This window comes from Onychomys torridus, chromosome 3 (genome assembly GCF_903995425.1).
Source record: "Onychomys torridus chromosome 3, mOncTor1.1, whole genome shotgun sequence".
In the NCBI taxonomy this organism is placed as follows: Eukaryota; Metazoa; Chordata; class Mammalia; order Rodentia; family Cricetidae; genus Onychomys; species Onychomys torridus.
In genome coordinates, this window is record NC_050445.1 from 80,479,815 (window position 1) to 80,507,003 (window position 27,189).

Here is a 27,189-nt window from a genome sequence, read left to right on the forward strand (position 1 = left end):
GTTTTCTCAGTACTCACCCCCATGTACAAGGATGTGTGAAATACTGGAGAGCAATCCAAGTTTGCACCCACAGGCAGTTGGGTAAAGCAAGTAGCTGCTCTTTAAAGTAACGGACCTGGGTGAGCCTAACTGTACTCATAGAAATACACCCATGAAATGGAAGTTTTAAAAGCATGTTGTAAAGCAATGTATTATGGTCCTGTGTATTTTTTTTTTAACAATGGGAAATACATTTATACATGGACACCATTTCTAGAAGGATACGTAAAACTTCTGGGCATAGGACTGGGAGGTGGGTACATTGTATTTTCTGTGTGTACCCATTTCTACTGTTTGAATTTTTTACTGAGCATAAATGTATAATTTTTTAATAAAAACAAAAAGTGCAAGGGTGTACAAAATTTTCCCCCATTGACATTATTTTACTAATTTTCATCCACAAAATTACAATATATAATTTTTTTTCAAATTTATTTGTATGAGTGTTTTGCCTGCATGTATGTATGGGCACAAGGTCAGAAGGCATTGGAACTGGAGAAGTGTGGTTGTAAGTCACCATATAGGTGCTGGAAACTGAACCCAAGTCCTCTACAAGAGCAACAAGTGCTTTTAGCCACTGAGCCATCTCTAAGCCCTATAAACATTTTCAGTTATCTTTTCAAATGTTTCTTCCCAGGAGGTTTAAGTTCAATATCTTTGAATTCAGCCAGGTTCTACTGTATGAGTCCATTCTGCCTTTGTGTTTAGCATTGTGTGTGCAAACAGGCAAACAGAAGTGTCACTGTGTGTGAGACAAAACTTTAGGAGTACTTCAGAACACACTGTAAAGATGTAAGTCCTAGAGTGTTTGCATAAATCACAAATCCTCAACCTGAAAAATGTCTTCTCAGGCCTGATAAAGACATCAGCTTGGAAGAATCTCTTTGAACAGGGCAAACTTTTAAGGTGAGACTAGAAATCTGCAGTGTGCAGGAGGAGCGCTAAGCCATGATGGCTAACAATACTTTAACTTGCTGATGGCACAGCATTCAAGGTATTCTCCAAAACGCACATTTCTTCATAACAATTTTTTAAACCTGCCTTATTAATAAAAGTGGGTGTTGAAAAGGTTATCCAGGAGCCAGGGTGTTTGCAGTGTGCTTTCGAAATTCTGGGTCTAGAGCGCCTTGCCACCTTTACCTCCTCCATCAGTTTGAAGAACCCTACTTGGCAGCAGCTAGCTGATTCTGTGTCATGGGCTGAGTGGGTTGTCACATAGCTACCAAGGAATAGTGAGACATACAAACCGGATTCTTATGCAGATCATAGCACACCAAAGAAGGAACCACCCTCCCAGGCAGTTAGTCATATCAAAGGATTTCTCAGGGATGACACTCACCAAAAAGGAACATGAAATTGACATATTTACAATATAGATTAGACTGACAAAAGAGAATAGATTTTTCAAAATTTATTTTCACTTTACACGTACATCCTTTGAAATGTAGATTAGAAAAATAAAGTGAAGATAGGGTGGTTGTGTTAAAGAGATATGTGGATATACTTCATAATGAATGGGCCTTATACAGAGAAAGAAACAAATCATGAGGAAGCCTAGAACAAGGAAGGAGGTGGGCCCCGTTCAAGGGACTAGAAGGCAAAGCGCCTGTGGTGACAAAAGCAATGTTAATTTAAGACCATTCATGGAGAAATACTTGAGCAAGTTTATCAGTGGCTGAAGTAAGAAGATTTTGAGTATGACAAAATGGCTGCAAGGGTGCCAGGTGGAGCACTGTCCCGAGGCTGCATCCACAGCCCTACTCTCCGGATTCACAGCCATTTGCAGTGGAGATACTGAAGCTGATTCTAATAGAATCTTGCGCTTTGGACTCCAAGTCACTTTCACTATACACACAATATTACAATACACATTTCCCCTTGACTGATACGAATATTTTATATAAAAATACTAAATTCTGATGATCGTTTATATTGGCTATTTCCCTCTAAGGTCAGTCTCCAGTTTGGTGTTTGCAACAAAAACAGTGTATTCTCAAAAGCATTGCTATTCAGCTTTCCATATACCTGTCAGTATCAGCCAGTCATGTCTTTAAATGTTTTCTCCCTTAGATTTCTAAAGTGCTGTTTTTTAAAAAAATATTACTTTCCCCTCAAGGTAGGTTGACATTGTCCTCTTGTACATAATGAGATTGGGGCTGAACACAAGTTATTTGTTTTGGGGTAATCAAATACATGACAGAAGGGTGAAAGTCCAATGAGAGGCCAAGGTGTGGCATGCATATGCCCATGCAAATACATCAGAGTATTGAGTACTCCCTACATATTTGACATAGAGACAAAGCCTCCTGTGTTTTGTGCCAAGGAAGTTGATTTCATTGGTCTGAGTCAGAAGCACCCTCACTAACATCTGGGCAGCTCACTTCCTGAAGGTTCACAACAAACCTGCAGATACAGAGGCTTACTGGCCAAAGACCGGTCAGCAGATACCCAGAAGCTTTAAAAACTACTGTAATTTCACAATGGCTTACTAAAAAGTACAATTGTGCTTATAGGTCATTTAATATAAAAATATATTAACACATCCAAGTCATGTAAAACATACTTATTGTTCTATTTGGGGTTAGAGCTTAGAGAACAGGAAAAAGTATATATGTACATATACAGAAAATGGAAAATGAAAAAAATAAAACTTAATTAATTAATTAAGTGCATGATGTATTTACATTTTGGTGTGTGTGAGATACTTCACTGTAATTACAGTTGTGCTTAGCAGAATGTCTGACTTTGAAATTTAAACTTCCCCTACGTCTCAACCCCACACTGTTCTCTTCTCTGACTGTCAGCTTTTAACTTGGGGTGCAGCTGTGTGGATATTGCCCTCTTAGAAACTTAAGATGTGCAAGGATGCAGAAGAATGTGAATTCTTAATGCCAAGGAGCTTCTTTTCACTATATTTAAAATTATAATTTTATGCAACGTATATCTGACCACAATAAAAAATTTTTAATGATAATTTAGCCCAAACATTTATGTTCTTATGCTTAACAAAATAAATCACTTAACATTTGGCATGTAAGCTAATGTTTCCTCCTGAGGCAGGGTCTTAGTTGTAGCTCTGGTTGACCATGAACTTGTAGTCTATCTGCCTCATCCTCTGGAGTGCTGGGATTGTAGATATGTATTACCATGACCAGCACCTCATCCTGACAGTAAAACCTGAAGCATTTACTCAGCATGTGGAAGTCACATTCATCATTATAATATGAATATAGGAAAGGTGTATATGTCTGAAAACTCTAAGTAGGGCTTTTGTAGAAAGCCCTGAATAACAGAAAAAGAAATGAAACTTTAATGTCAGTTTTTACAACCACAGAAATTCTACCACCACTAAAATGTAGTGTTTTGATTATATATATAAAAGGTTTGTGTCATTGGTATTTTTTTTAAGTCTACATTGGACAGTTCCTTAAATAACTCTTCCTGGACTCTCAGGAATGTAAATGAGTTTTATCGATTGGCAAGTTACAATGCAAAACAAAACACATACTTGCAGAAGTTGTTTCCATGTGAAAAATGTCATAATATTTGTGAATTTCTTAATCTTCTCTTTTGTTTTCACAGAAAATTTCCATTTTCATGTTTCTTCAAAAGCTTTATCATCAGTATTCAAGTATCTTGATTCTCCATGCTTTAGGACAAAGAAGTCTTCGCTTTTAAGTCCATATCTCTCCAGAGCTTCATTCAGTTTCACTGGAGGTTCTAAGTAATGCTGGCAAGTAACAGGAAGGAAAATGAAAACTTACAATACAAATACTTGAGGGCTATTTCAAATAAGCACTTAAACTAAAAATAAATTTAAAACATCAAAAGTTGCCTACATACATTCTTTTAGATGAACCATTATCAAGTTTGCCTTACACAATTTAAGTCACTAATTACAAAGTCATTAAAATTGTCTACTACAAGAAAGATATAAGTCCATCCAAATGTCTGTATGTACACTGTGGTGCCTCCTTACATCACACAAAACTGGATCCTGATCTCACATGATACAATTTCAGTGTAGCTAGAATCAATACTAAGAAATGATAATACAAGATTAGATGATAACGCATTTAAGCATGTGGGACTCTGTGCATCTGTGTTTGTGTGGACAAGCAAATGTTTCTGGCTGAAGAAGGCTGTTACCCATAAAGCCCCCCACGAACAAACCATGTCAGAGGATGAAGTGGGGGGGCCCCAAGAACAGACAATGCAGTCAAGCCCCAACTCCCTTTATTGCCTCAGTGCTCGGTAGCAGTAATAAAACAACACAAAGCATGCTCCAGAATGTTTCTGCACACTTGAATGTTTTCTTTAAAAGTTGTAACTGTATTAGGAAGATGGACGAAAATACTTGATGCCAAACCTGAGGCCCTGAATTAGATCCCTAGACTCACATGGTAAAAAACTGGTCGTGGTGCTGGCACATGCCTTTAATCCCAGCACTGAGGAGACAGAGGCAGGCAGATCTCTGGGTTTGAGTCCAGCCTGGTCTACAGAGTGAGTTCCAGGACAGCCACGGCAACACAGAGAAACCCTGTCTCGAAAAAACAAAAACAAAAGAAGGGTAAAAGTGACTTCTACATTCCTGCTATGGTGCACACGCTCCATACCCATACACAATGTAAATTATAAAAGTGCAGATCACTTGAATGTAGAATAAAATTATTTATAAAGAAATTTAAAGTATGAAGGTAAACAATTTCATTAGTTATTTATCTTTTTAAATATTTAAAGGGACTGTAAGAGATATCTCATAGGTTAAGAGCAATGGCTGCTCTTCTAGAGGACCCAGTTCAATTCCTAGCACCCCATGGCAGTTCACAACTGTTTTTAACTCCAATCCCAATGAATCAGTTGCCCTCTTCTGGATTCCTTGGGCACCAGGCACACATGTGGTAGTACACAGACATACATTGCAGGGAAAACACTCAAGCACATAAAAACAAATTTAAAAAACCAAACAGAAAACTAGAGAATCATTGTGATGTGGTAAAAAAAAACAAATTAATAAATGTATAAGTACAGCTCCAGAGGTACTAATTAATATTTATTTAAGGTAATATTATTTAAGTAATAATGTAATGTTAATAATTAAATAAATAATATTTGTGTTATTTATTGGAGAATTTCATATGATCTATTTAATCATACTCACTTCCTATTCCCTCCCCCAACTCCTCCCAGGCGCATCCCCTCTCCAGGCCCCATTCCAACTTCATCTTTTTTTTTTCTTATTTCCCTTTGACCTAAATCTCTATGCTGTATAATAGCTTTTTTAAAAAATTCATTCAAAGGTTTTTGTTTTGCTTTTGTTTTTTTGTTGTTGTTACCTAATTAGAAAGGCTGTAACATTTGGAATTTTTTTTTAAAAAAGTAAATTCTGAACTAATCGTCAATGGGGAGGCTGTCTCCCCCTTCTATGAGAACCATCTCCTATGCATCTACAGAATATGTCAGGCTAGTGAACAAACAAAAGTCTTTATCCTTGTAATGCAGAGATAGACAGAAAAGGAAATAAGATATCTGAGGAGTCAATATGTTCTGGGAAGAAGAAAGTGCTGGGAATAAAGTTTTTTTTTTTTTAAGTACAATCATCTCAGAGGCCCTTCCACGGAAATACCCTCTAAACACACCCTCAAAGGGCTAGGTTACTCAAGTGATATCGGTGATCATCAGAGATGAGGTTTTCATCCCAGACATGATGCTCCCAGGCTACTTTGAAGATGTGGCGATTTGATTCCCACCATGAAGGTCTTCTACAGTGCTGAGGACTATAAGGGACAGTGTGTAGCAGTGAAGGCTGAGCTGTCTGGGAAGGTGAGAGGGAGGGGGAGATAGCTCACATGGAAATGTGACTGGAGAAGAGGACCTGGGCTGGAAAGGTGGAAGAGAACACAAAGTAGGAACACTAAGAGGACATGAGAAAGGGAAAGAGTTCTTTCACTAATACCCACTTTATTTTCCCACTGACTGAGTTAAAACTCTAGACACAACTAATAAATCCACAGTTAAGGCTGCCTGCACAGCCATAACACCCTCCTTCCTCAGCAACATCCCAAACTGAGTAAAACAGCTAATGAACCAAGGTTAAAGCCAAAAGCATGTTCTAATACTACTGAGCCATTTTACAGCCCCAGGCACATCTCTTTCTTAACTGCCCTCTAAACTGTGTTTACTGTTTGCTTCTTAATACTGAGTTGTCTAAAATTCTCACTTAACCTGAAGTTCTTTTCTGTGGCGTAGGATCCCAGTTACACCTAAGTGGAGGTCTCTAGGAGGGACTCTGATTGCCTGGTCAGAGTGCCAGGCTGCGTCTCCTTATTGCAGGGCTGTGAGGCAGGGCTGCTGCCTGCAGCACTCAGTGCTTGCAAGGAAAGACAGAGTTAGCAATGGTGAGAACAGACAACCAGTTAGATATTCTCTGGGTTTAAATGTACATGTGGATGTAGTCCTCCTTGCTTATTTCCACAGTTTGGGCTACATTTAAAGGATCACTAACAGCATTCAACTAACTGCTAAATAACTTAGGTTTTAACTAAGCCTTATTTATACTGTATTCTTAGAGATCCCCATTTATTAATGGATGGCAGATAGCAGGAATCTATTGCTTGTCTAATATATATATTATACATATACATTACACACACACACACACACACACACACACATATATATATATATATATATATATACATATAACACACATAGCACAAAAATAAATGTAATTTATTTTTAAAGTATTTCAAGCCAGGCAGTGGTGGCACATGCCTGTAATTCCAGCACTCAGGAGGCAGAGACAAGCAGATCTCTGTGAGTTCAAGGCCAGCCTGGGCTACAGAGTGTTCCGGGAAAGGTGCAAAACTACACAGAGAAACCCTGTCTCAAAAGTTTTTTTTAAAATCAAAATAATGAAATTCTTCCCCATAGAAAAATAGCTCCTTTTGCTAAATTCTTGTCACCCATGTTTTCTAAGGTTTTGGTCAACAAAATAGATACACAATCACTCTACACTTCTTTTCTAGCTCTAACTTTATAGTGTCAGGCATGATGCCATTAAGGACTTAGTATAGTTTTTATAATGTTGTAGGTGGTTGGAGACCTACTGTCTTTAATCTATCTACATTTTGCAACATCTGAGTTTTTTAATAGGTTAATTCTCGGCTATTCTAACCATCTAGCCTTTGAATTACGTAAGGAAAGCTTCTGGGTGACTTAGAGTTAGTATCTCAGAGTCCAAGCACAAAGCAGAAAAAAAAAATGCTGACAGTCACGGAAGCAAGCACCTGTGGAAAAGCAGGTCAGTAAGTCAGAGAATATACGTGAGGATCAGGAGAAGAGCCCCGGAACTCGAGGCCCATCAAATGCCAGGCAGCCAGCCCTGGACAACTGCATTCCTAAAGGGTCAGCTGATTAACAATCCGCTTTCAACAGAGTCTAGTAATGATACAACCCGGTCAGCTAACATGCTAGCTTATGTAATTACAGAGTACTACATCAAAAATAGGGTGTATTTTTTTTTTTTTTAGAAAATTAGCTATTAATAGACACATACCATGCACATACAGAACTGTAGGGTGCTGTCGAGTTACAGATACCTGTATCCTGCTTATAACATAATGAGAAGCTACTTCAAGTGTTTATACAAAGCACCAAATATTTAGAAACCATAGGCTAAACATGTCTGAAAATCCCATAGACTTTCACACCTTTGTGTTAGTTGAGTAAACTGGTAACTACGTCTTTATTAAGAGTCTCAGAAAGAAATAAAGATGGAGGTACAGCAAGAGCAAGTCTCCTTTGGTGTGTTGTTTCATTTTGTTTGAGATTTTTGGCACTGACATGTCTGCTGTATTCAAGCAGCCAAGGATGGCTTGCCTCGACTTGCAGTCTTCCTGCTGCCACCTCAGAGAGTAATCAAGCATAATTCTTGAAGACTAAATAGTGATGCAGTGGTATGAATAGAACTGGCCCCAGAGACTCATGTGTCTGAATGCTTGACCCATAAGGAGTGGCACTATTGTGAGGTGTGGCCTGCTCGAGTAGATATGGTCTTGTTGGAGGAAGTATGTCACTATGGGGTGGAGGGGACGCTTTGAGGTCTCATATGCTCAAGCTGCACCCAGTGTGATACACAGTCTCTTTCTGCTGCCTGCAGATCAAGATGTAGAATTCTCAGTTAAGCCTTCTCCAGCACCATTGTCTGCCTACGCACCGCCATGTCTCCCACCATGACAATAATGAACTAAACCTGTAAAACTGTAAGCCAGCCCCATTTAAATGCTTCCTTTTACAAACACTTGCATGGTCATAGTATCTCTTCATAGCAATACTGTCCTGAAAATCGCTCTGTAGACCAAGCTGGCCTCAAACTCACAGAGATCCACCTGCCTCTGTTTTCCAAGTGCTGGGATTAAAAGTGTGTGCCACCACTGTCTGGATGTGAAATGATTTTGAAGTCTGAGGTTTTGATCCTCTCCTAATCTCCCCATCTAAGGAAAGAACACTACTTACTGTCTCACTCAAGCTGAGTCTTCATGCCATCCTTTACAAAGGTATAATAACATACTACTATTCCATCATGGCACTACAGAAAATACATACGGTACATTCACACATTCAAACAGGTAGAGACATCATAAGAAACAGCCATCAAACAGCAGTATGCAAATATGACAGTTTGCCCCTTCCCAAGTCCACACATGTACTTCGGATGAGCATGCCTTCCTCCCAGCTCTGTAGATTTTCATTTATTACTCCACCACACTTCCAGCAGCATGGCTACACATCTGCTGCATTACTCACGGTTATTTCATAATAAGACAGACATTTTAATTAGGAGACAGGGAAATGAGCACTGCATGTATTAGGTAACTGTGGAATGGACTCTATCTTAGGAAGAGGTCACACTAGAAACAAAGCAGAATAAGAGGGCTAAAAATACAAGAGGCCCGGGGAGATAGAAGGGTCACCCAGAGCCAAGCAGGGGAAGTTAACTTCTAACCCTTCTCAACATTGCGTGGGCCTGGATCCAGGAATGAAAAGACGATTTCATTAGACTTCCTGATTCCAGAACCCATGCCAGCAGAGCTCGGGGATCAGTTCCCGAGGAAGAATCAGCTCTTCTGATATAGTTTAAATGTACCATATTTATGCCAGTGTCTGGAGATAACAATCACTGAATGGAAGTTACCTAAATGGGTAAGATGTTTCTAGAAAGCCCCACATTCTAGCTGTCTTCTCCCACTGCCTTCCACACCACCCACTCTCCTGCTGAACAAACTCCTCCCTTTCCCCATGTCTGCTGCCCCAGACTATGCTCTGTCCTTTCCTCTGGAAATAAGTACCATCCTTCATGCCTGTGGCCAAGTTAAAATTTCCTTCTTCCATGAAGTGATTCCTGATCCCTCCCTGTCTTTGAGACCAATTTATCTGTCTCACATTATAGCACTTCCACCTTCTAGTACACAATGTACATTCTAGCTTCTACTAGAATATAAGCCATCTGGAGTGCTGAGGCATGATGGTTCATTTTCTACACCACACACAGATTTTGGATAAGCACATGCTTCATTAACTATGGAAATCAGCCTAGAAACAGCACACCATGGGGGTTTTATTCCTACTGATTTCAAGTATTTTACTAGAAAGTATGCTTTACCCCTCCAATTTATGTGGTGGTTGTGATAACTGTACAGAGTTTGATTCCACGGTATGGTCTCTGAAAGCCAGGTCACAGAGATACTAAATCCCACCAACAATCAAAGCTGAGGTTTGCATTTGTTTGTTTGTTTGTTTAAATCAAACTTACCTCATTAGTTAAGGCAAAAGTTCCCCAGTGGATTGCCACAGATCTCTTCGTTTGAACATCAATGTGAATCCTTACAGCATCTTCTGGGTCAACATGCTGGTATTTCATAAACCACCTGATGAAACACAGCTATTGATTAATTCAATGTTTGTAAATAGCCTAAATTCAAATTACTATTTCATCTAATCAACATATCTGGAGAGACAGTTGTGCAGTTAAAAGCACACACTACCTTTGCACACCTGAGTTCGGTTCCCAGTTCCCACATCAGGCAGTTCACAATTGCCTGCAACCCCAGCTCTAGGAGATCCAATATCCTTGTCTGGCTTCCTTGGGCATTTACACTCTCTCTCTCTCACACACACACACACACACACACACACACACACACACACAAAGTTAAAAATAAAATTTAAAACAAAAGAATTCTTCATAGGACTATGAATGTTTGAAAACTCACTGTGGCTATTCTTATGGCCTCTTCCTAGACCTTCATTTGACTTTATGTCAGTATATCTAAGAATTTCACCAAATCAGCAGTAGATGCAGCAACAAGCAGTAGTGTTGTTTTCAACCACTTTTCAGCCATCAAATTCACATGGAACTCATCCAGAAAATTTATAATAAAAAGTTACTCCATGATTCTGATGTTGGGACACCAGCATTAGACCAGTGCAACCAGAAGTGAGACTCACAGGGAAGAGACACAAGCAGCAATGAATGAGCCAGGCACTAAGTCTTGAGGCAGGCCAAGACTGTAAGAAAACAAGCTGGAGGGGTGGAGCCAAGAGGACTGAGTTCAAGGCGAGCCTACATGAGACCTTGTCTCAAAACTGAAAAACAAAATAGAATCAAAACAAAAACAGAAGCTAGGCATAGTGGCCCATACTCATAGTCCTAGCACTTAAGAGGCAAAATCTTAGGCAAGTAGGTTGCCTCAAATTCATGGTCAGTAGCCAAACTCATCTACATGTGGGGGGGGGGGGGGAAACAGCCTGACTACACAGCTGCCTTGTGGCCCAGACACTAAGTAGCCAACATCCAAATCCAGAAAAAGCCACCCAGGGATGGGGAAGTGTACCTGATGTCCTAAACATTCCAACCATTAGATAAGGTTAGATAAAAGAGCCAGATATCCTTGAATCTAGCACACACCCATTTCTCCTTTTTGCTGTTACTCCCAGACAATGTCAGCCAACCAGGGTCCTAACCCTGGTAATCCCTTCACCCTAGCCTCTAATACAATAAAAACCCTACCTAGCCTGGGCTAGGGGCTCTCTGCTCTCACTGCTGTGTGGGACAGAGAGACCCAGCTTCAGCTTGAAATAAAGGCTCTTTGCTTTTATATACGAAGAAAAAAAAAGAAAGAAAGAAAGAAAACAAGCAATACAGAGAGATGACTCTGTTGCCCTTCCTGAAGACCTGGAATCAGTTCCCAGCACTCTCATCAGGTGGCTCAAAATGGCTTAAAGCTCCAGCTCTAAGGGAGCTGACACTCTCTTCTGTTATGGGCACCCAAACACTCACACAGACACACAAATACCCATAATACTAAAAAAGTGAAATCTTATGCTAGGCATGGTGGTGCACACCTTTAATCCCAGCACTTGGGAGGGAGAAGCAGGCAGATCTTTGAGTTGGGGAGGCCAGCCTAGTCTACAGAGAGAGTTCTAGGATACCAAGGGAAACATACAGAAGTGCTACTTCAAAAAAAATCATAAACAAATAAATAATAAATAAAATCTCAAAATATATATGTAAACAAATAAACAAGATTCTAAACAGAAGCAAAGCCCATTCACAGTTGGTAAAACCATTTCCTCTCAGTCTACTTTTCTCTGGGGGCAAAAAAGCAAAACTCTTGTGTGTATAAATTGCTAAAAAGTGAGTTTCAAGCTTTATTTCATGTTTATTTTTATTTTTATTGATGCCCATATTATAAAAATATGACTTATTATTTTACTCTGCAATTTTAGGGGTGAATCAAAGAAATATAATAATAGGTAAAGAATTGGAAACCATGTCGTGTGGTGGTGGTACATGCCTTTAATCTCATCACTCAGCTGGCAGAGGCAGGTGGATTGCTGTGAGTTCGAGACCAGCATGGTCTACAAATAAGTTCCAGGACAGCCAAGGCTACAAAAAAAAAATTGGAAAACAAACCAGTTACAATAGAACATACCATAAGGATATCCCACAGGCACTAACTGACCAAATGGAAAGCAAGCAAAGAGTTAGTGTATACAGCCAGGTACTATGGCACTATAGCCCTTCCACTCCACACATGAGGATCCTAAACTCAAGGCTGGACCTTATTATCAAGACTTTTTCTCAAAAATAAATAGTGTACAGTGTAAAGTATTTAAAGTTTAAAGATAAGGGGCAAAAAGTCCCACTGCCAGTCAAGGTGTTTTATTTAAAATACCATAAAACTGAACAAGTGACTACAGATCGAAAAGTCCAGGAAGACTGACTAACACCTTGGAGCTACCCAGGCTCCAGAAGGAGAGCCCGAGTCCCGACTCATGCAGGGGTTGGAAAGCCTTTGGAAATGTCTCTCAAATCCCAGAGCTTCTATTTCCTTGTCTGTGAAGTATAAACTTTGATCCAGGCAGTTTGTGAAAACATTAAATGCAGCACCTATTCATAGAACCCTCCCAGAAAAATAATTAACATAAACATGACCTTCAGGAAAAAATGAATTATTTTTTTACGCAAAGGATGCACATGTTTTACTTTCCAAGCCACTGGTTTAACTGAGGAGAAACATTTCTTCATATTCTTTGCATCCTAGTCTGCCACTACCAAGCAATGCTAGAAAGACTAAGGGGTATGGGCTGTACCCAGGTGCTCTGCCCTTCCCAGAACTCGTCACCCAGAGTCCATCCATCTACAACAACAAAAGGGCAATTTGACTGTCAGCACTTGCTGGGTCCTCTGGGAACCCCAAAACAAAACCACTGTACTCAGAAGAGACTACTGAAGCAGTGTTCTGCCTATGTCCTGACACTCAGGAGGCAAGGCAGAACGGAAACAGTCTTGGTCTGTCTCCTCATCCATTAAAGTCCTTTTGCAAATGCTACTTCTTTTCTAACTTCTGTTTACCTGAAATAAATTTACTTTTTTTTACTCTAGCCATTAAAATGAAAATGTCAGTGCTAAGGCCGACAGATCACTTGACCCAGCTTGTTCAGGGCTCCGGACTCAATCCCCAGCACTGTAAGTGGAAAAATAAATGCTAAACTCCAGCTACAATGTCTGGGGATGAGAGACCCCAGAAGCAGGAATCAAATATTCCCAGCACACAACTAAAAGCCATTTTTCACTATAATCAGCTTACATGTGTACAGGACTCCTAAGTTTTATTTTATTTCTAAAACAGCTAGGATTGACAAAACAAAACCAGATTCTACAGTCCATGTGAACTACCACATTTAATGCTCTTAAAGCAAGCCATGACCCTGCACCCAGCCTCTCAGAGCCTGGAGAGACGACGAAGGCAGTGCAGAGAAGGGACAAGGCTGTGGGCATGCAGTTTGTGTCGTCACCACAGACATAGACATCAAACACGTGATGCCACCAATGAAGGCTTGTCTGTATAACTATAAAGAGATACTCTTTATGCAGTGAGTAAAAGTCAACATCATTTGAAAATTATTTGTGACCATTTTTTAAAGCCATGTTGATTGATATTTTCAGGAGTTTCATAAGAACTAGAATAATTTGAATGGAAAAGGTAAAATTTAAACACTAATACTGACTTACAATAATTTCTGTTGTGGTCTGTAATGGTGGTAGCTTTTTAGAAAAGATTCTCCTGCCTCAACTTCTCAGTTTTTGGGTTAGAGGCATGTGCTGCCTCATCTGGCAAGTTATGATAGTTTCAATAATTACTAAGAACCCAAAACAGGTAAAAGTATCTAAACCCACCCACAATAAGGAAATAAGTAAAGCTAAATAAATAAATAAAAGAATAAGGATAAGAAAAATGGTTTGGTGACCTTAAAGGTTAACAAATGAATTTGACAGGGATGGGGATATAGCTCTGTGATGCCTCAGGCCCTGGATTCAATCCCCAGTTACAAAAAAGAAAGATGATGAATGAATGGATACAGGGTGAAAACAAAAAAACTGGATGTACCCAATCAGTCACCATGTGTACAAACAGCTACGCAAGTGAGTCTAAGCTCTGTTGAGATGATATATACTGCTTGTATTTGAGATACAATGCTTATAGGGTTGCCTAATAACACACATGTATATGCATGCTGTAAAAAGTAAAGCAAAACCTGGTATGTGTGATGTGTTCATGTATGTGCACATGTGTATGAGGGCATGTGCAGCCCAGAGGTCAACATCAGGTGTTTTTCTCTATCACTCTCCACCTTTTTAAGAAACAAAAATGTTAGGGGCTGGAGAGATGGCTCAGCGGTTAGGAGCACTGACTGCTCTTTCCGAGGTCCTGAGTTCAACTCCCAGCAACCACATGGTGGCTCACAACCATCTCTAGTGGGATCTGATGCCCTCTTCTGGCACAAAGGCAACATACAGACAGAGCACTCATACATAAAATAAATAAATAAATAAAAATTAAAAAAAAAAAAGAAACAAAAATGATCACATTCATTCTTTGCCTGTGACACACATAAGTGGGTGAAGAGAACTTGAGTGTAGGTGGATTCTCTCCTTCAAACCTGCAGGTCCTAGGGATCAAACTAGGGTCTGTTTACCCTGAGTAGCAGTTCTCTGCTACTCCATTTCACCAGCCCTCCACCTTGTTTTAAAGACAGCTTCTCTCACTGAATCTGGACCTCACTGATTGGTTACACTGTCTGACCAGTGAATATCCAGGATCTTCCCATCTGCCTCCCCAGCTCTGGAATTACAGGAATGTGCTGTCAAGCAGGGCTTTTTACTGTGGGTTCTGAGGAACCAAACTTGCATCTCCATGCTTGCATAAGCATTTTTTATTACCAGTAAGCCAACTTCCTAGACCACTTTGTTACAATCTGTTTTGCTTCACTTGTACATCTGTTTGACTGAGTTCACCAAAATCATCTCTCTTCTCCTTAAAAAAGATAGGGGCTGCAGAGATGGCTCAGTGGTTAAGAGCAACAACTGCTCTCCCGGAGGTCCTGAGTTCAATTCCCAGCAACCACATGGTGGCTCACAACCATCTGTAATGAGATCTGGTGCCCTCTTCTGGCCTGAAGGGACACATGCAGGCAGAATACTGTGTACATAATAAATAAATAAATCTTTAAAAAAAAAAAAAAGATAGTATTAAGTAAAACAGACAGTAGTTGTGTCTTCTGGGTCTTCAGTGACAGTGTGGCCCTTAACTGCTCTCAAAGTAAGTGAGGAGCACACAGTGGTGGGAGGGAGAGCCATGAGGAATGGTATGTCAAGACCAGATTCTTCGTGGTGACTGAAAGTAGGCACATCACACAGACTACGGGACAACTCCTTGCTTTCTTGATCTGCTAAACATAGAAGATCTGCAGGGCAGGGATTGGAAATTTTCATCTGCAGAAAGAATCATCCATGTGAAGAGAAAGACTAAAAGTTGGTTCTGGGTATTGGTGTAGAAATCCCCCCACACCCCCGTTAGTTTCAGACTCACAGAGATTAAAGGTGTGAGCCAAAAAAAAAAAAAAAAAAAAAAAAAGAAAAGCCAGGCAGTGGTGGCGCACGCCTTTAATCCCAGCACTCAGGAGGCAGAGCCTGGCGGATCTCTGTGAGTTGGAGGCCAGCCTGGGCCACCAAGTGAGTTCCAGGAAAGGCACAAAGCTACACGGGGAAACCCTGTCTCAAAAAAAACAAAAATAATAATAATAATAATAATAATAATAATAATAAAGGTGTGAGACAGCACCGCCCAGCTGAATTCTTTACACCTTAATATAAAATTGAATTTGAATCTAACTTCAACCTCCATCAATGTATATCAAGCCCACCACTAAAATCACAAATTACATAGCATCAAGAATCATAACGTGTGAAGTCCACATTTACAAACCTTGGTTCATAAGCTCCAATGGGAATAGCTGCAAGGTCAAAGGGACCAAACCTCTTTCCTATCTCTTCAAAAGCAGGGCAGTAACCAGTATCCCCAGTGAAGAAGAATCGATTCCAAGGCCCCAACACAGACCAGCTGCCCCACAGAACCTTGTTGTCGTCCATGAGGGTCCTTTTACACCAGTGTTGGGAAGGTGTGAAGACAAAGGTGACCTTATCACGGCCAGGGACGCAATTCTCTTCCCACCAGTCCAGCTCAATCACGTTCTCACAGCCGCATTTCTGCATCCAGTCGAGAAGACCCAAAGGCACAAACCATCTCAACTCGCTGCCAAATCGCTCATTCAAAGCAAGGACAGAGCCGTAGTCCAGGTGGTCATAGTGGTTGTGACTAATAAGGACAGCATCGATTCGGGGAAGTTCACTTATTGTGCACGGGGGACGGCGAAATCGCTTTGGACCCATGTACTGAGAGGGAGAAGCACGGGAGCTGAACATGGGGTCTGTAAGGAATATGAGCTCATCCATTTCCACCATCAGCGTTGCGTGTCCCAGCCACGTGACTCGAAAGCCAGCCTCTCCCACTCCAGCCTCTTCAGGGTCACTGATAAAATATGGCTTAAGCACTGGGAGTTCTTTGTCAAGTTCCTATATATATATAAAAAAGGGAAAAGCAGTATTTAGGGGGTGGAAAGACATTACATCATCACAGAAAACACTGTGGCCTACATTTCAGTGAGGAGCTATTTGGGGATAACCCAAGTCATCTAGCACACCTGCCACTGCTGCGCTTCCCTGAAACAGGTGCACTAGCTTCCTTCTGGATGGGACTTAATAACCACAGGTTAGTAATCTGCTTAGTCCTGAATGCCAGAGGGAAAAGGAAAACTGGGGGTAAAGCCCTCGAAACCGCTAAGTTTATATTTTATTTGTTTGTTTGTTTTTGTTTTGTTTTGTTTTATTTTTCGAGACAGGGTTTCTCTGTGTGGCTTTGTGCCTTTCCTGGAACTCACTTGGTAGCCCAGGCTGGCCTCAAACTCACAAAGATCCGCCTGCCTCTGCCTCCCGAGTGCTGGGATTAAAGGGCTGGGATTAAAGGCGTGGGATAACTATATTTTAAAGGCTGTCTTCAGAAATGCCAGCAGCAGATTGCCCTGGAAACAGTCACTCGGCTGCTGCTGACTCACCAAGCTGATGGTGCATTTGCTGCCTGAAGACAGCCTCAGAAGCAGGCCAGTTCCTGGAACTCACAAGGCAAGCGGACACCAACTGACGTTTAACCCTTGGATCTTACATACCTTACTTTCTGAGTACATAAAATTTAAAGCAAAACACTGTGATCTTTCCTGGGGGTGGATCACATTCATAAATGGTTCTCCTAATTCCTTACCTTTACAAGGGAGGATGACACAGAGGGCAAAGGCAGGAGACAATGGTGAAGAAAAGATAAGAAGCCACTGAGTCTGAATGAGAAGGCCTGGACAGGAAAGGAAAGGCAGAGGATCGCAGTGATGGCTCTTAGGCCCTCCAAGCTCAAGTTCCCATGGGTATAACAATTGCCATGAGAACTGAATTAGAAATGGCTGGCTCACAATACATGCTCTATAAGTATTCCAATGAAGACAGCATGTCCCAACCCTGATGACCAAGCATGCACCAGGCTTGTCAATTTCTTGTATTTCTGCACAGCCAGTAACCTATACTTAAGATCCTAAGCAGCAGCTAGATACATCAAAGTACTCATGACTGTTCAGCTGTCTCCCTGCCCACTCCATCCATACACAAGAGTCATAACAGTCCTCAACAGTATACCAAGACAGACATAGTAGGTAGCATTTATAATCTCAGTACTTGGGAAGCTGAGGAAGAAAGACCAAGAGTTCAAGGCTAGCCTGGGTTTATATAGTAAGATCTGTTTATAAATAAATAATCCAACAAAAACAGTGTGCCTATGGTTAAGATATAACTCCTTCCCTGCTGTAAAGTGTTCACTGCTCTCTACTCATCCCCCTTGCCCAATAGTAAGCTGCCCATGGGATGCCCAGTCCTCTCCAGCTGTGCTTCATGCTATTGACTCCCATACACACACTCTTTCCCATACTCAGGAAAATACTTCCCATTCCTGGACCGAGTTTCAGAACTCTGCATGATTTTGACTCATTTTTCAGATTGCCTTCACCCTCTCAGACCTTGGAGACTATAATTAAATTATGTACCCTCCAGGGGACCATCCCTGAGTCTCTGCAGATGGAATCCCTCCCTACAACCCCTAGACATGTATGCTTCTATGAACACAAGGCTTCCATAGGTATTCTGATCTAAACGTAGACGATATCTCTTGTCTTATGCAGCTTGGAATCATTCTAAGTGCCTTGCTCAGTGACTGCAACTGAGGACATGATCAATAAAAATTCTTGGATAAATTAATAAACAAATGATGTTAGGGTTTTGTTTTTTTTTTTCAATTAATTCTCAAAATTTACAATTAGGGTTAGAAAAAAAGTCACATTGTAAATTTACCAAGAATTAAGAAGGAATTAAGAAGATAAAATGAAGGCAAAAGAAGAAGAGAAGTAGGGTGCTAGAGAAATGACTCAGCAGTTAAGGGCACTTGCTGGTCTTTCAGAGGACCTGGGTTCTATTCCCAGTGCCCACATTAGGCTGCTCACAACCACCCACAACTCCAGGAGATCCAACACCCTCTTCTAGCTTCTTCAGGCACTTACAAGCATGTGGTCCACATACTCAGGCAAAAACATTCACATAAAATAAACGAAGTTTTTTAGAAAGGAAAGAAATTAATGTAAATTTAATATAATGTAATTATGTGTTAGGCATAATACTAGTCATACAACAATAATAATGACAAAATATCATATATCAAGTACTTTACTAAAATATAGCATAAAATAGCACTAGCAATAGCTACCATTTATATAAATTTTACCATTTGGACATTGTACTGATTCACAAAAAATTTCAGATTTAACACAGATCAAAACACCAGAGGTAAAAACTCCTTCCATCTTAAAAAGATGAAAAAGCAAAGAGTCATACAGAGTTACCCTTACACAGGTCAGCCAGCTGGTCTCTATTCTTACATGCTTGCCTTCTCCAACCAACATACGTACTCTCAATTAACTCAGTGTGTGTGGTGCTGAAGATTAAATTCAGGGCCTCATGCATGTCAAGCATGTGGCCAACCACTAAGCTACCCGCCCCAGTCCACACTTACCTTTGTAAAGTAAGAGCTTGGGGAACAAGTAATGAGAATAAGGGGAGATCCATCACAAAAACACTGGGAATGGTGGGTATGTTCGTTATCTTTATAGTAGTGATCTGTTCTGCATGTGTCAATGTTAAAGTAAAACTCATCAAATTATCCACTTTAAATATTTGGAACTTATATTATGTTAACAAAACTATTTTGAAATGTTTAAGCAGAACTATATTAAACGGTATGTCAATTGAAATACCTGGAAAATAATAATCACTGAAAATGAATGCACTTTGGTTTTTCTCTAAGTTTAAAGGCTACCTGAAGCTTGACATTTAGCATTATCTGAATGGTATTGGGGGATCAAGCCCACAACTGAGCATTGTTAGCAGTGTCAAAATAATCGCCAAGGTTATGAAGACAACAACATAGATAAGTTGTTCCAGGGAGCAGAGGAACCAGGGCTGTGATGACTGAAGGACATGGGTATTACATCTGGAAGTAACAGAGATTATTGTGTGCAGTTGTACATGTCTGTAAATATACTAAAAAACACGAAATTGTATGTTTAATGGATCAATTATATAATGAGAGGGGCAGGAAAATATCATGACAGCTTGTCCTAATATCTCAATTAAGAACTAAGCCTTGGGCTGGAGAGATGGCTCAGAGGTTAAGAGCACCAACTGCTCTTCCAGAGGTCCTGAGTTCAATTCCCAGGAACCACATGGTGGCTCACAACCATCTGTAATGAGATCTGGCGCCCTCTTCTGTATATATAATAATAATAATTAAATCTTAAAAAAAAAAAAAAAAAACTAAGCCTTAGTTCCTGCCTCTTGAAGCAGTTTCTGAGGAAGCCATGAACAAAGGACAATCAATCTTCAACACCCTTGACAGCAGGGACAAGGGAGATAGCACATACCAAGCATGGACCACTGGGCCAGCCCCACAGTCAGCAGCTCAAGGTAATAACCAAATAAGGACAAAGCCTGTGACTTGTCCAGGCCTGCCACAAAATGGAAAAGCTATAGCCTTAACCAGCCCAATTAGCCCTAGCCAATTAGAATGTACTAATATGATTGCCACTTGCTTAAGCCAATCATATCTAAGATGGCCTAACTGCCCTACAAACTCTCCTTAGCTCTTCTTAAAAGGAGCTTGCAAGCTTCTCCTGGAGTCATCACCATTTTGCCTTTGTGTAGGATGGTCAGCCCCAGCATGCCAGAACACTAAATGCTCTTGTTGATTGCATATGTGGATGGTGGTCTTTTGTGGGACTTTTCTAGGACTCTAACATCTAATATGCCAAGTGTTGCCAATAAAACTTTTTGGGTGGTGCATGCCTTTAATCCAAGCACTTAGGAGGCAAAGGCAGGAAGATATCTCTGGGGGTTCAAGGTTACCCTCGTCTACAGAGTGAGTTCTAGGATAGCCAGGGCCACATAGAGAAATACTGTCTACAAAACAAAACAAGACAAACAAAAGATAGTGACTTGAGATCTGAACACTTTTCTTTGTTGTGGTGGCTTGAATGAAATGTCACCCATAGGTTCAGGTGTCTGAACACTTGGTTCCCAGATGGTGGCACTATTTGGGTAGGTTTGCTGGAGGGAGTGTCTCTGGAGGTGGGCTTTGAGGTTTCAAAGCCAGGCATTCCTAGTTCTTTCTTTCTCTCTCTCTCTCTCTCTCTCTCTCTCTCTCTCTCTCTCTCTCTCTCTCTCTGCCTGCCTGCCTGCAGTTAACCATGTGAGCTCTCGGGTGTTCCTGAGGCAAGGCCTGCCTGCGACCATGCTTCTCCACTATGATGGGACCTCTGGAGCCACAGGACTAAACAAACCTGTCCTTGTGTAAGCTGCCTGATCCCAATGCTGTATCTCAGCAAAACAGCAGCTGACACGTCTGTGTACCCTTCTGCATGCTCTGCTCCTTCTCACTACAAAGTGAGCTTATCTTCATGGATTTACTCTTTGGCAGCTTCCTCAGGAACTCAAACAACATAACCTACTACTGAATGATGAAAAAGAAAAAAAAAATCAGGGATTTGGGGAGAAAACTGCATTGGTAAAGCACCTGCCACAAAAGTGTGAAGTCTGAGTTCAGATCCCACCATCCACAAGGAAGTTGGGCATGGCATATCTATAACCCCAGCACTACACAGGAGAAAGAAGGATTCCTGAAAGCTCACTGGCCAGCCAGCCTACCCAAAGCAGGCTCAAGGATAGATAAAAACTAAGGTAGATACCCAATGTCAACCTCTGTCCTCCATACACATATGCATATATGCAGACACACAGGTACACAGTCATGTGACACATACCAGAAAAGGAAGGAATGATTTATAAACTTTCTATCCCAATCACCAGAGTTTGAAAAAGCATGTGGAACAGGCGGGAGAGAGGAAAGGGATTCTTCATTTCTTGAAGAAAGTAAGGTTTGTTTGTTGGTTTGTTTGGCTAGATTACAATTGTCTTGGCTAATTTTCCTTCATGAAAACTGCAAAAGGAAAAATCATAAGGCCCATAATTTAAAAGCAGACTAGTTAATGTTTTGCTTTTCTTGAGAAAAGGGAAAGATCCAAATGTTTGCTGTGCCAGTTTATATTCATCTTCAGTGAGTTGATGCTGAGTACACTGTCTTTCTTACTGCCGTGACAAAACACCATGATCAAGGCAAGTTAAAGAAGCAAGAGTTTATTGGGCTTGCAGTGTTCAGAGGGTGAGTCCTGAGATCAGAGGGTGAGATCATGGAGAGCATGGCAGCAGATAGGCAGGAGTGACATCAGAGCAGTAACTGAGAGTTTACATCCTGATCAGCAAGAATAAGACAGAAAGAGATGGAGAAATAACTGGAAATGGCTGGGCTTTTGAAACCTCAAAGCTCTCCTCCAGTAACACACCTCCTCCAACAAGGCCATAACTCCTACTCCTTCCCAAACAGTTCCTGCTGTGGGATAATGCTCTTGTACATTATAAAGATTTGTCACTCGAACTGGTTTAATAAAATGCTGATTGGCCAGTAGCCAGACAGGAAGTGTATGTGAGGCGACCAAACTAAGAATGCTGGGAAGAAGAACAGAGTCAGGAGTCCCCATCCAGACACAGACGAAGCAAGATGAGAATGCTGTACTGAGAAAAGGTACCAAGCCATGTGGCCAAACATAGATAAGAATTATGGGTTAACTTAAGTGTAAGAGCTAGTTAGTAATAAGCCTGAGCTACCAGCTGAGCATTTATAAGTAATATAGGCCTCTGAGTGATTATTTGGAAGCCCACTGTGGGGCAGGGCAGGACACAGAAAAGCTTTTCACTTCAAGTTCCACTAACTGGGGACAAAGATTTAAATGCATTGAACCTACGGGGGCCATTCTTATTCAAACCGGCACACACTATGTGAGTTAACACTGTGACAAGTATTTCTGTCACCTTAGTGGTAGACAGACCATCCCAGAGAGGGGGCACTAAACTTGCAGCTCATACAACAGATGCGCTACTAAAGCAGTGCTCTACTAAAGCAGTCAGGTCTTCCTCACTTAAGTCACTTCTTTTCACTAAACCTTTACCTCCTTGAAATAATTATATTAACTCACATTAAAAGTAAATAAAATGGGGGTTGGGAATTTAGCTCAGTGATACAGTGCTTGCCTAGCGAGCGCAAGGCCCTGGGTTCAGTCCTCAGCTCTGGCAAAAAAAAAAAAAAGTAAATAAAATGTTACACTGAAAACGTGCTTCCAGGTCAAATTATCTACTCTCCCATCCTCCCTAAGACTACAACATAGTTGTTATGAGGTCTACAGATGTCTTTGATCCTGGGCAGTGGCAGTAAGCTGCAGGTTGTTTTGAAAGGAATACAAATCACCCATTGATTTGGTGATTGTTGGTGAAAGAAAATACTGTTCTCATCATTCTCTTTCATGGGAACCGTCTATGGTCCAAAATACTTTTTAGACCATGTGCCATTTTAAACATCCTGGCCAAATCCTATTATAAGCAACTCTTGGGATCCATAGTCTTTGGTTGTGTTGGAATTTTGGGTTTTTTTCCTATACCCATTGAATACAGAGGCTACCTAGTGATGTTGGAACAGAAAGATGGATGGAGTTTTCCAGTGAGTAGATAAAGAAATTTCCTACAACTGAAGAAAGTATATTTTCAGACTGAAAACACCTACTAGGTGCTGACTACAGGATTAAATAAAAACCAGATGCCATGGTGAAATTAGAAAATAGGTACCAAAAAGATAGTTGGGTTTGTTCAGTTTGGGAGGTTTCAATCATGGTCAAATGGCTCTGTTGCTCTGGGGTCTGTAGGGGGCAGCACATCATGGCAGAGAACTTACAATATAGCAAGGTCCTTACCTCCCTGCCCAGAAAGGAAAATAAGGAGAAAAGGATGAAGAGTCCCGCTATTACTTCAAGGGCATGCCAGCAATGGGCAGAAGACCTTCCCACTCAGCCTTACCTCTGAATATTTCTACCACTTCCCATAGCATCAGGCTGAGGAATAAATCTTTAACACATGAGCTATGGGGGTCAAGTGAAATTTAAACCACAGCAGTATATCTCAGGGGACTGCGATACAGATAAGGTCACCCAGTCAGTGAAAAGCATAAAATTGCTTCCCAAAATCCTGGAGTCCCACTTTTTTAGCCATGCTGGGGCAGCCTGTTCTCCAATTTGACAGCTTCCTCCAACTAATGACACTCTAGAAGTGTCTGTCTCCCTCTGTTGGGGAATATTATTTTAAGGTGTATTACTTTTGTTTATGTTGCATTTGTTTAACTTTGTGAAGCTGTGTTATGGTGCCTATCTAGAACACCTGATGATCTAATAAAGAGCTAAATGGCCAATGGAAAGGCAGGAGAAAGGACAGATGGAGCTGTCAGGCAGAAAGAATTAATAGAAGGAGAAATCTGGAAGAAGAGAGATCTAGGAGAAAGAGAAGGAGGAAGACATCAGGGGCCAGCCACCCAACTACACAGCAGCAATGGAGTAAGAAAGAAAGGTGTACAAAAAATAGAGAAAGATAAAAGCCCAGAGGCAAAAGACAAATGGGTTAATTTAAGAAAAGCTGGCAAGAAACAAGTCAAGCTAAGGCTGGGCATTCCTAATTAAGAATAAGCCTGTGTGTGATTTATTTGGGAGCTGGGAGATAGGTCCCCAAAAGAGCAAAAACAACCAACAACATCCCTCCCACCTTAAAATACTGCCAAGTGTTATTTTTTTTCTCCCCTATATTAGTGACTATAAGTCTCACTAGCAATCAGACAAGGTAATGAAGGCAATAACAGTGCAAAGCAATAACATCCTCTGAACAATGTGTGGCCTGTGAGCTGACACACTGCCCTAATGTTCCAGAACAGATAGGGACCAGCAATGCCCCAGGAAAGAAACTCTTTCTCACCAGGCAACTAAACTATGCTTCCTGCTTATACCCAACCCATTAATGTATACATTAATCATATGTTTCTTCTACAGCACTTTCATATATGTAGGTAAACAAATACAGTGTAGTATAATGATATAAGTAGAATAATAAATAATAATTCTATGCAAATATTTTCTTTTCAAAATAATGACTTAAGGCTATAATCTTCTCATTAATGCTAGCCTCCCAATATCTAACAAAACAACTTCCAGAAATCTGATTAAATTGGAGTTGACCTCCAGTCTTGGTTCTTCACCTACTTCCCCATGGTTTTGTTCCAAGATCTGGGAAACTTTAACCATGCCTACTTGGGTAAAGCTCAACCTTTCAGCAATTGTTTAAATATGTTTAAACACAAAGTTACAATCAACCCTCAAATAAGAGAAGCCAGCATATATTTGATCCAAATTTAGGATTTCACTAAAGACAAGGAAGAAATAAGACAGGGAAGAGGTCAAAAATGAAAATGCAAAGTAGAGCCAGGTGGTGATGGTGGTGAATGCTTTTAATTCCAGCACTGGGGAGGCAGAGGCAGGAGGATCTCTGTGAATTCAAGGCCAGCCTGGGCTACAGAGTGAGTTCCAGGACAGCCAGGGCTACACAGAGATACTCTGTCTCAGGAAAAACCTTAATTTTTTTTTTTTAAAAAAGGAAACACAAATTAGAATAGTGCAAAGATGTTTTTCTTTCAGATTGCACTGATAGCATAGTCAAAGATCTGAGTCCCCTCTCGTATCTTTCTGATCCCTGCCTTTAAAAAGAGGAGCTTCAGGGCTAGAGAGATGGCTCAGAGGTTAAGAGCACACCCGACTGCTCTTCCAGAGGTCCTGAGTTCAATTCCCAGCAACCACATGGTGGCTCATGACCATCTATAATGAGATCTGGTGCCCTCCTCAGTATGCATAATAAATAAATCAATCTAAAAAAAAAAAAAAGAGCTTCACTGAGGACTGCGGCCATACTTCGACCACGCTCACTTCCCTGCCTGCCCTATTCACTGTCGCACTTATGGTTGATTTTGTCTGGTTGGTTGGTTGGTTAGTTGGTTTGCTTTGGTTTGGTTTTTCCCCAGACAGGGTTTGTCTGTGTAGCCCTGGCTGTCCTAGAACTCAAGAGATCCACCTGCCTCTGCCTCCCAAGTGCTGGGATTAAAGGTGTGTACGACCACCACCACACTTACATTTTAAAACTCCACACAAGTGCCTTATTGACTTTGTTTATTCACTCTTTAGCACATAATAGAGTGTGCCAAGCACATAGCATGTGCTCAGTAAATACTAGCTAAACAAATGAGTGAATGGACAGACTTGAGTTCGTAAGATCCACGATGATATAGCCAATGCCAATGTACTTATTTACATTAGCTCACCTATCCTGACCTTATACCCCTAATCCTTCTCCCCCTAGTTTCTCCTCAGAAGTTCATCAAGGGGGGAAAAAAGGCCAGGTGTGGTGGTGCACATCTGTAATCCCAGCACTTGGGAAATAAGGCTGGAAGAGCACAAGTTCACAGCTAGTGCAGGTGATAAGTAGCTTTCAGGGCAAACTGAGTTACATAGGGAGCCTGAGCCTCAAAAACACATGAACAAGACACTCTCCTTGTTCCTTTGCCTCATCCTAAAATGCTCCAAATACTAATGTTATATATTAATGTCTAACCTAATTCCAAAGGTCCTTAAAAAACAATATTGAGGCCAGGCATGATGAAAGATACCTATAATCCTAGCAGTTTACAAGTTTGAGGCCAACCTGGGCTACAGAGTAAAACCCTATCACAATAAACAAAACAAAACAATTTATTGGGATCGAGGTTTAATCTCTAGCACAGCAAATATATGCATATATATATATGTATGTACATACATATAGATAGATAAACTATATAGAGAGATTACTATGAATATTTCTAGCATGAAAGTGATAGAAGGTTTCTTTTCTTCCCTACTCCCATTCCCCTTTTTTGAGACTGTGTCTTTCTGTATAGCCCTGGATGTCCCAGAACTCACTATGTGGATCAAGCTGCCCTTGAACTCACAGATATCCACTAGCCACTGCCACCTAAGTACTGGGATTAAAGGTGTACACTACCACACCCAACATTATGTAAGATTTTTAATCATATATCCTTTAAAGAAAAACAGGCAACATTCACCAAGTAGATCTAACACCAAAATCTACCTCTCTATCCACAGCCCCTTACCTCTTCCCATTGTAGATCAAAGTCTTCAGGCATGCCCCTAGTATTTTCATATCATCCCTCTACTCACAAAGTCAGTTACCCTGCCCCTAACTCCCCAACAGCCAAGCAGGATCAGAGTTCAAGGAAGATGATAGGAAGTATAGGGGAAACTAAGAAAGAATCTGAAAGGAAAAGAAGATGCCACTGTAATGGGAACCATCACCTACTCATCCAGCCCTGCCAAAACGCACCTTACTCTTCTAGTATTCTCTATGCTAAAGGGTAACAAATTACATCCTAAGTGAAGCTACTGTAGTTGGAGGCAATAAATTGTAGTCAACCTTCACAGCTCTGCAAGGGATATCAAAAGATTTTTATAGCATTAGTGGCTGAGTCCAAGGATTAAAGGCACACTTCAGGCCTTACTTTGCAGAATCCATATTCCAAATTCTTATCAGCCTGTTACTTTCTGGTACACACCATGCACTTTCTCACC

General features: G+C 40.8%; 1 protein-coding gene across 5 annotated transcripts in view; it reads right to left on the reverse strand.

Annotated features, from left to right (window-relative positions):
- Positions 1 to 2,687: 2,687 nt before the first annotated feature.
- Positions 2,688 to 27,189, reverse strand: part of Napepld (N-acyl phosphatidylethanolamine phospholipase D) — a 43,695-nt gene continuing 19,193 nt past the window's right edge. For all 5 annotated transcript variants that reach the window (XM_036180897.1, XM_036180901.1, XM_036180900.1 and 2 more), the window contains exons 3-5: positions 15,873 to 16,519; positions 9,854 to 9,968; positions 2,688 to 3,769 (exon numbers count right to left, since the gene is read on the reverse strand). In XM_036180897.1, the coding sequence (XP_036036790.1) occupies positions 3,635 to 3,769; positions 9,854 to 9,968; positions 15,873 to 16,519 (897 nt within the window). In that variant the 3' untranslated portion in view covers positions 2,688 to 3,634. The remainder of the gene's footprint in view (positions 3,770 to 9,853; positions 9,969 to 15,872; positions 16,520 to 27,189) is intronic.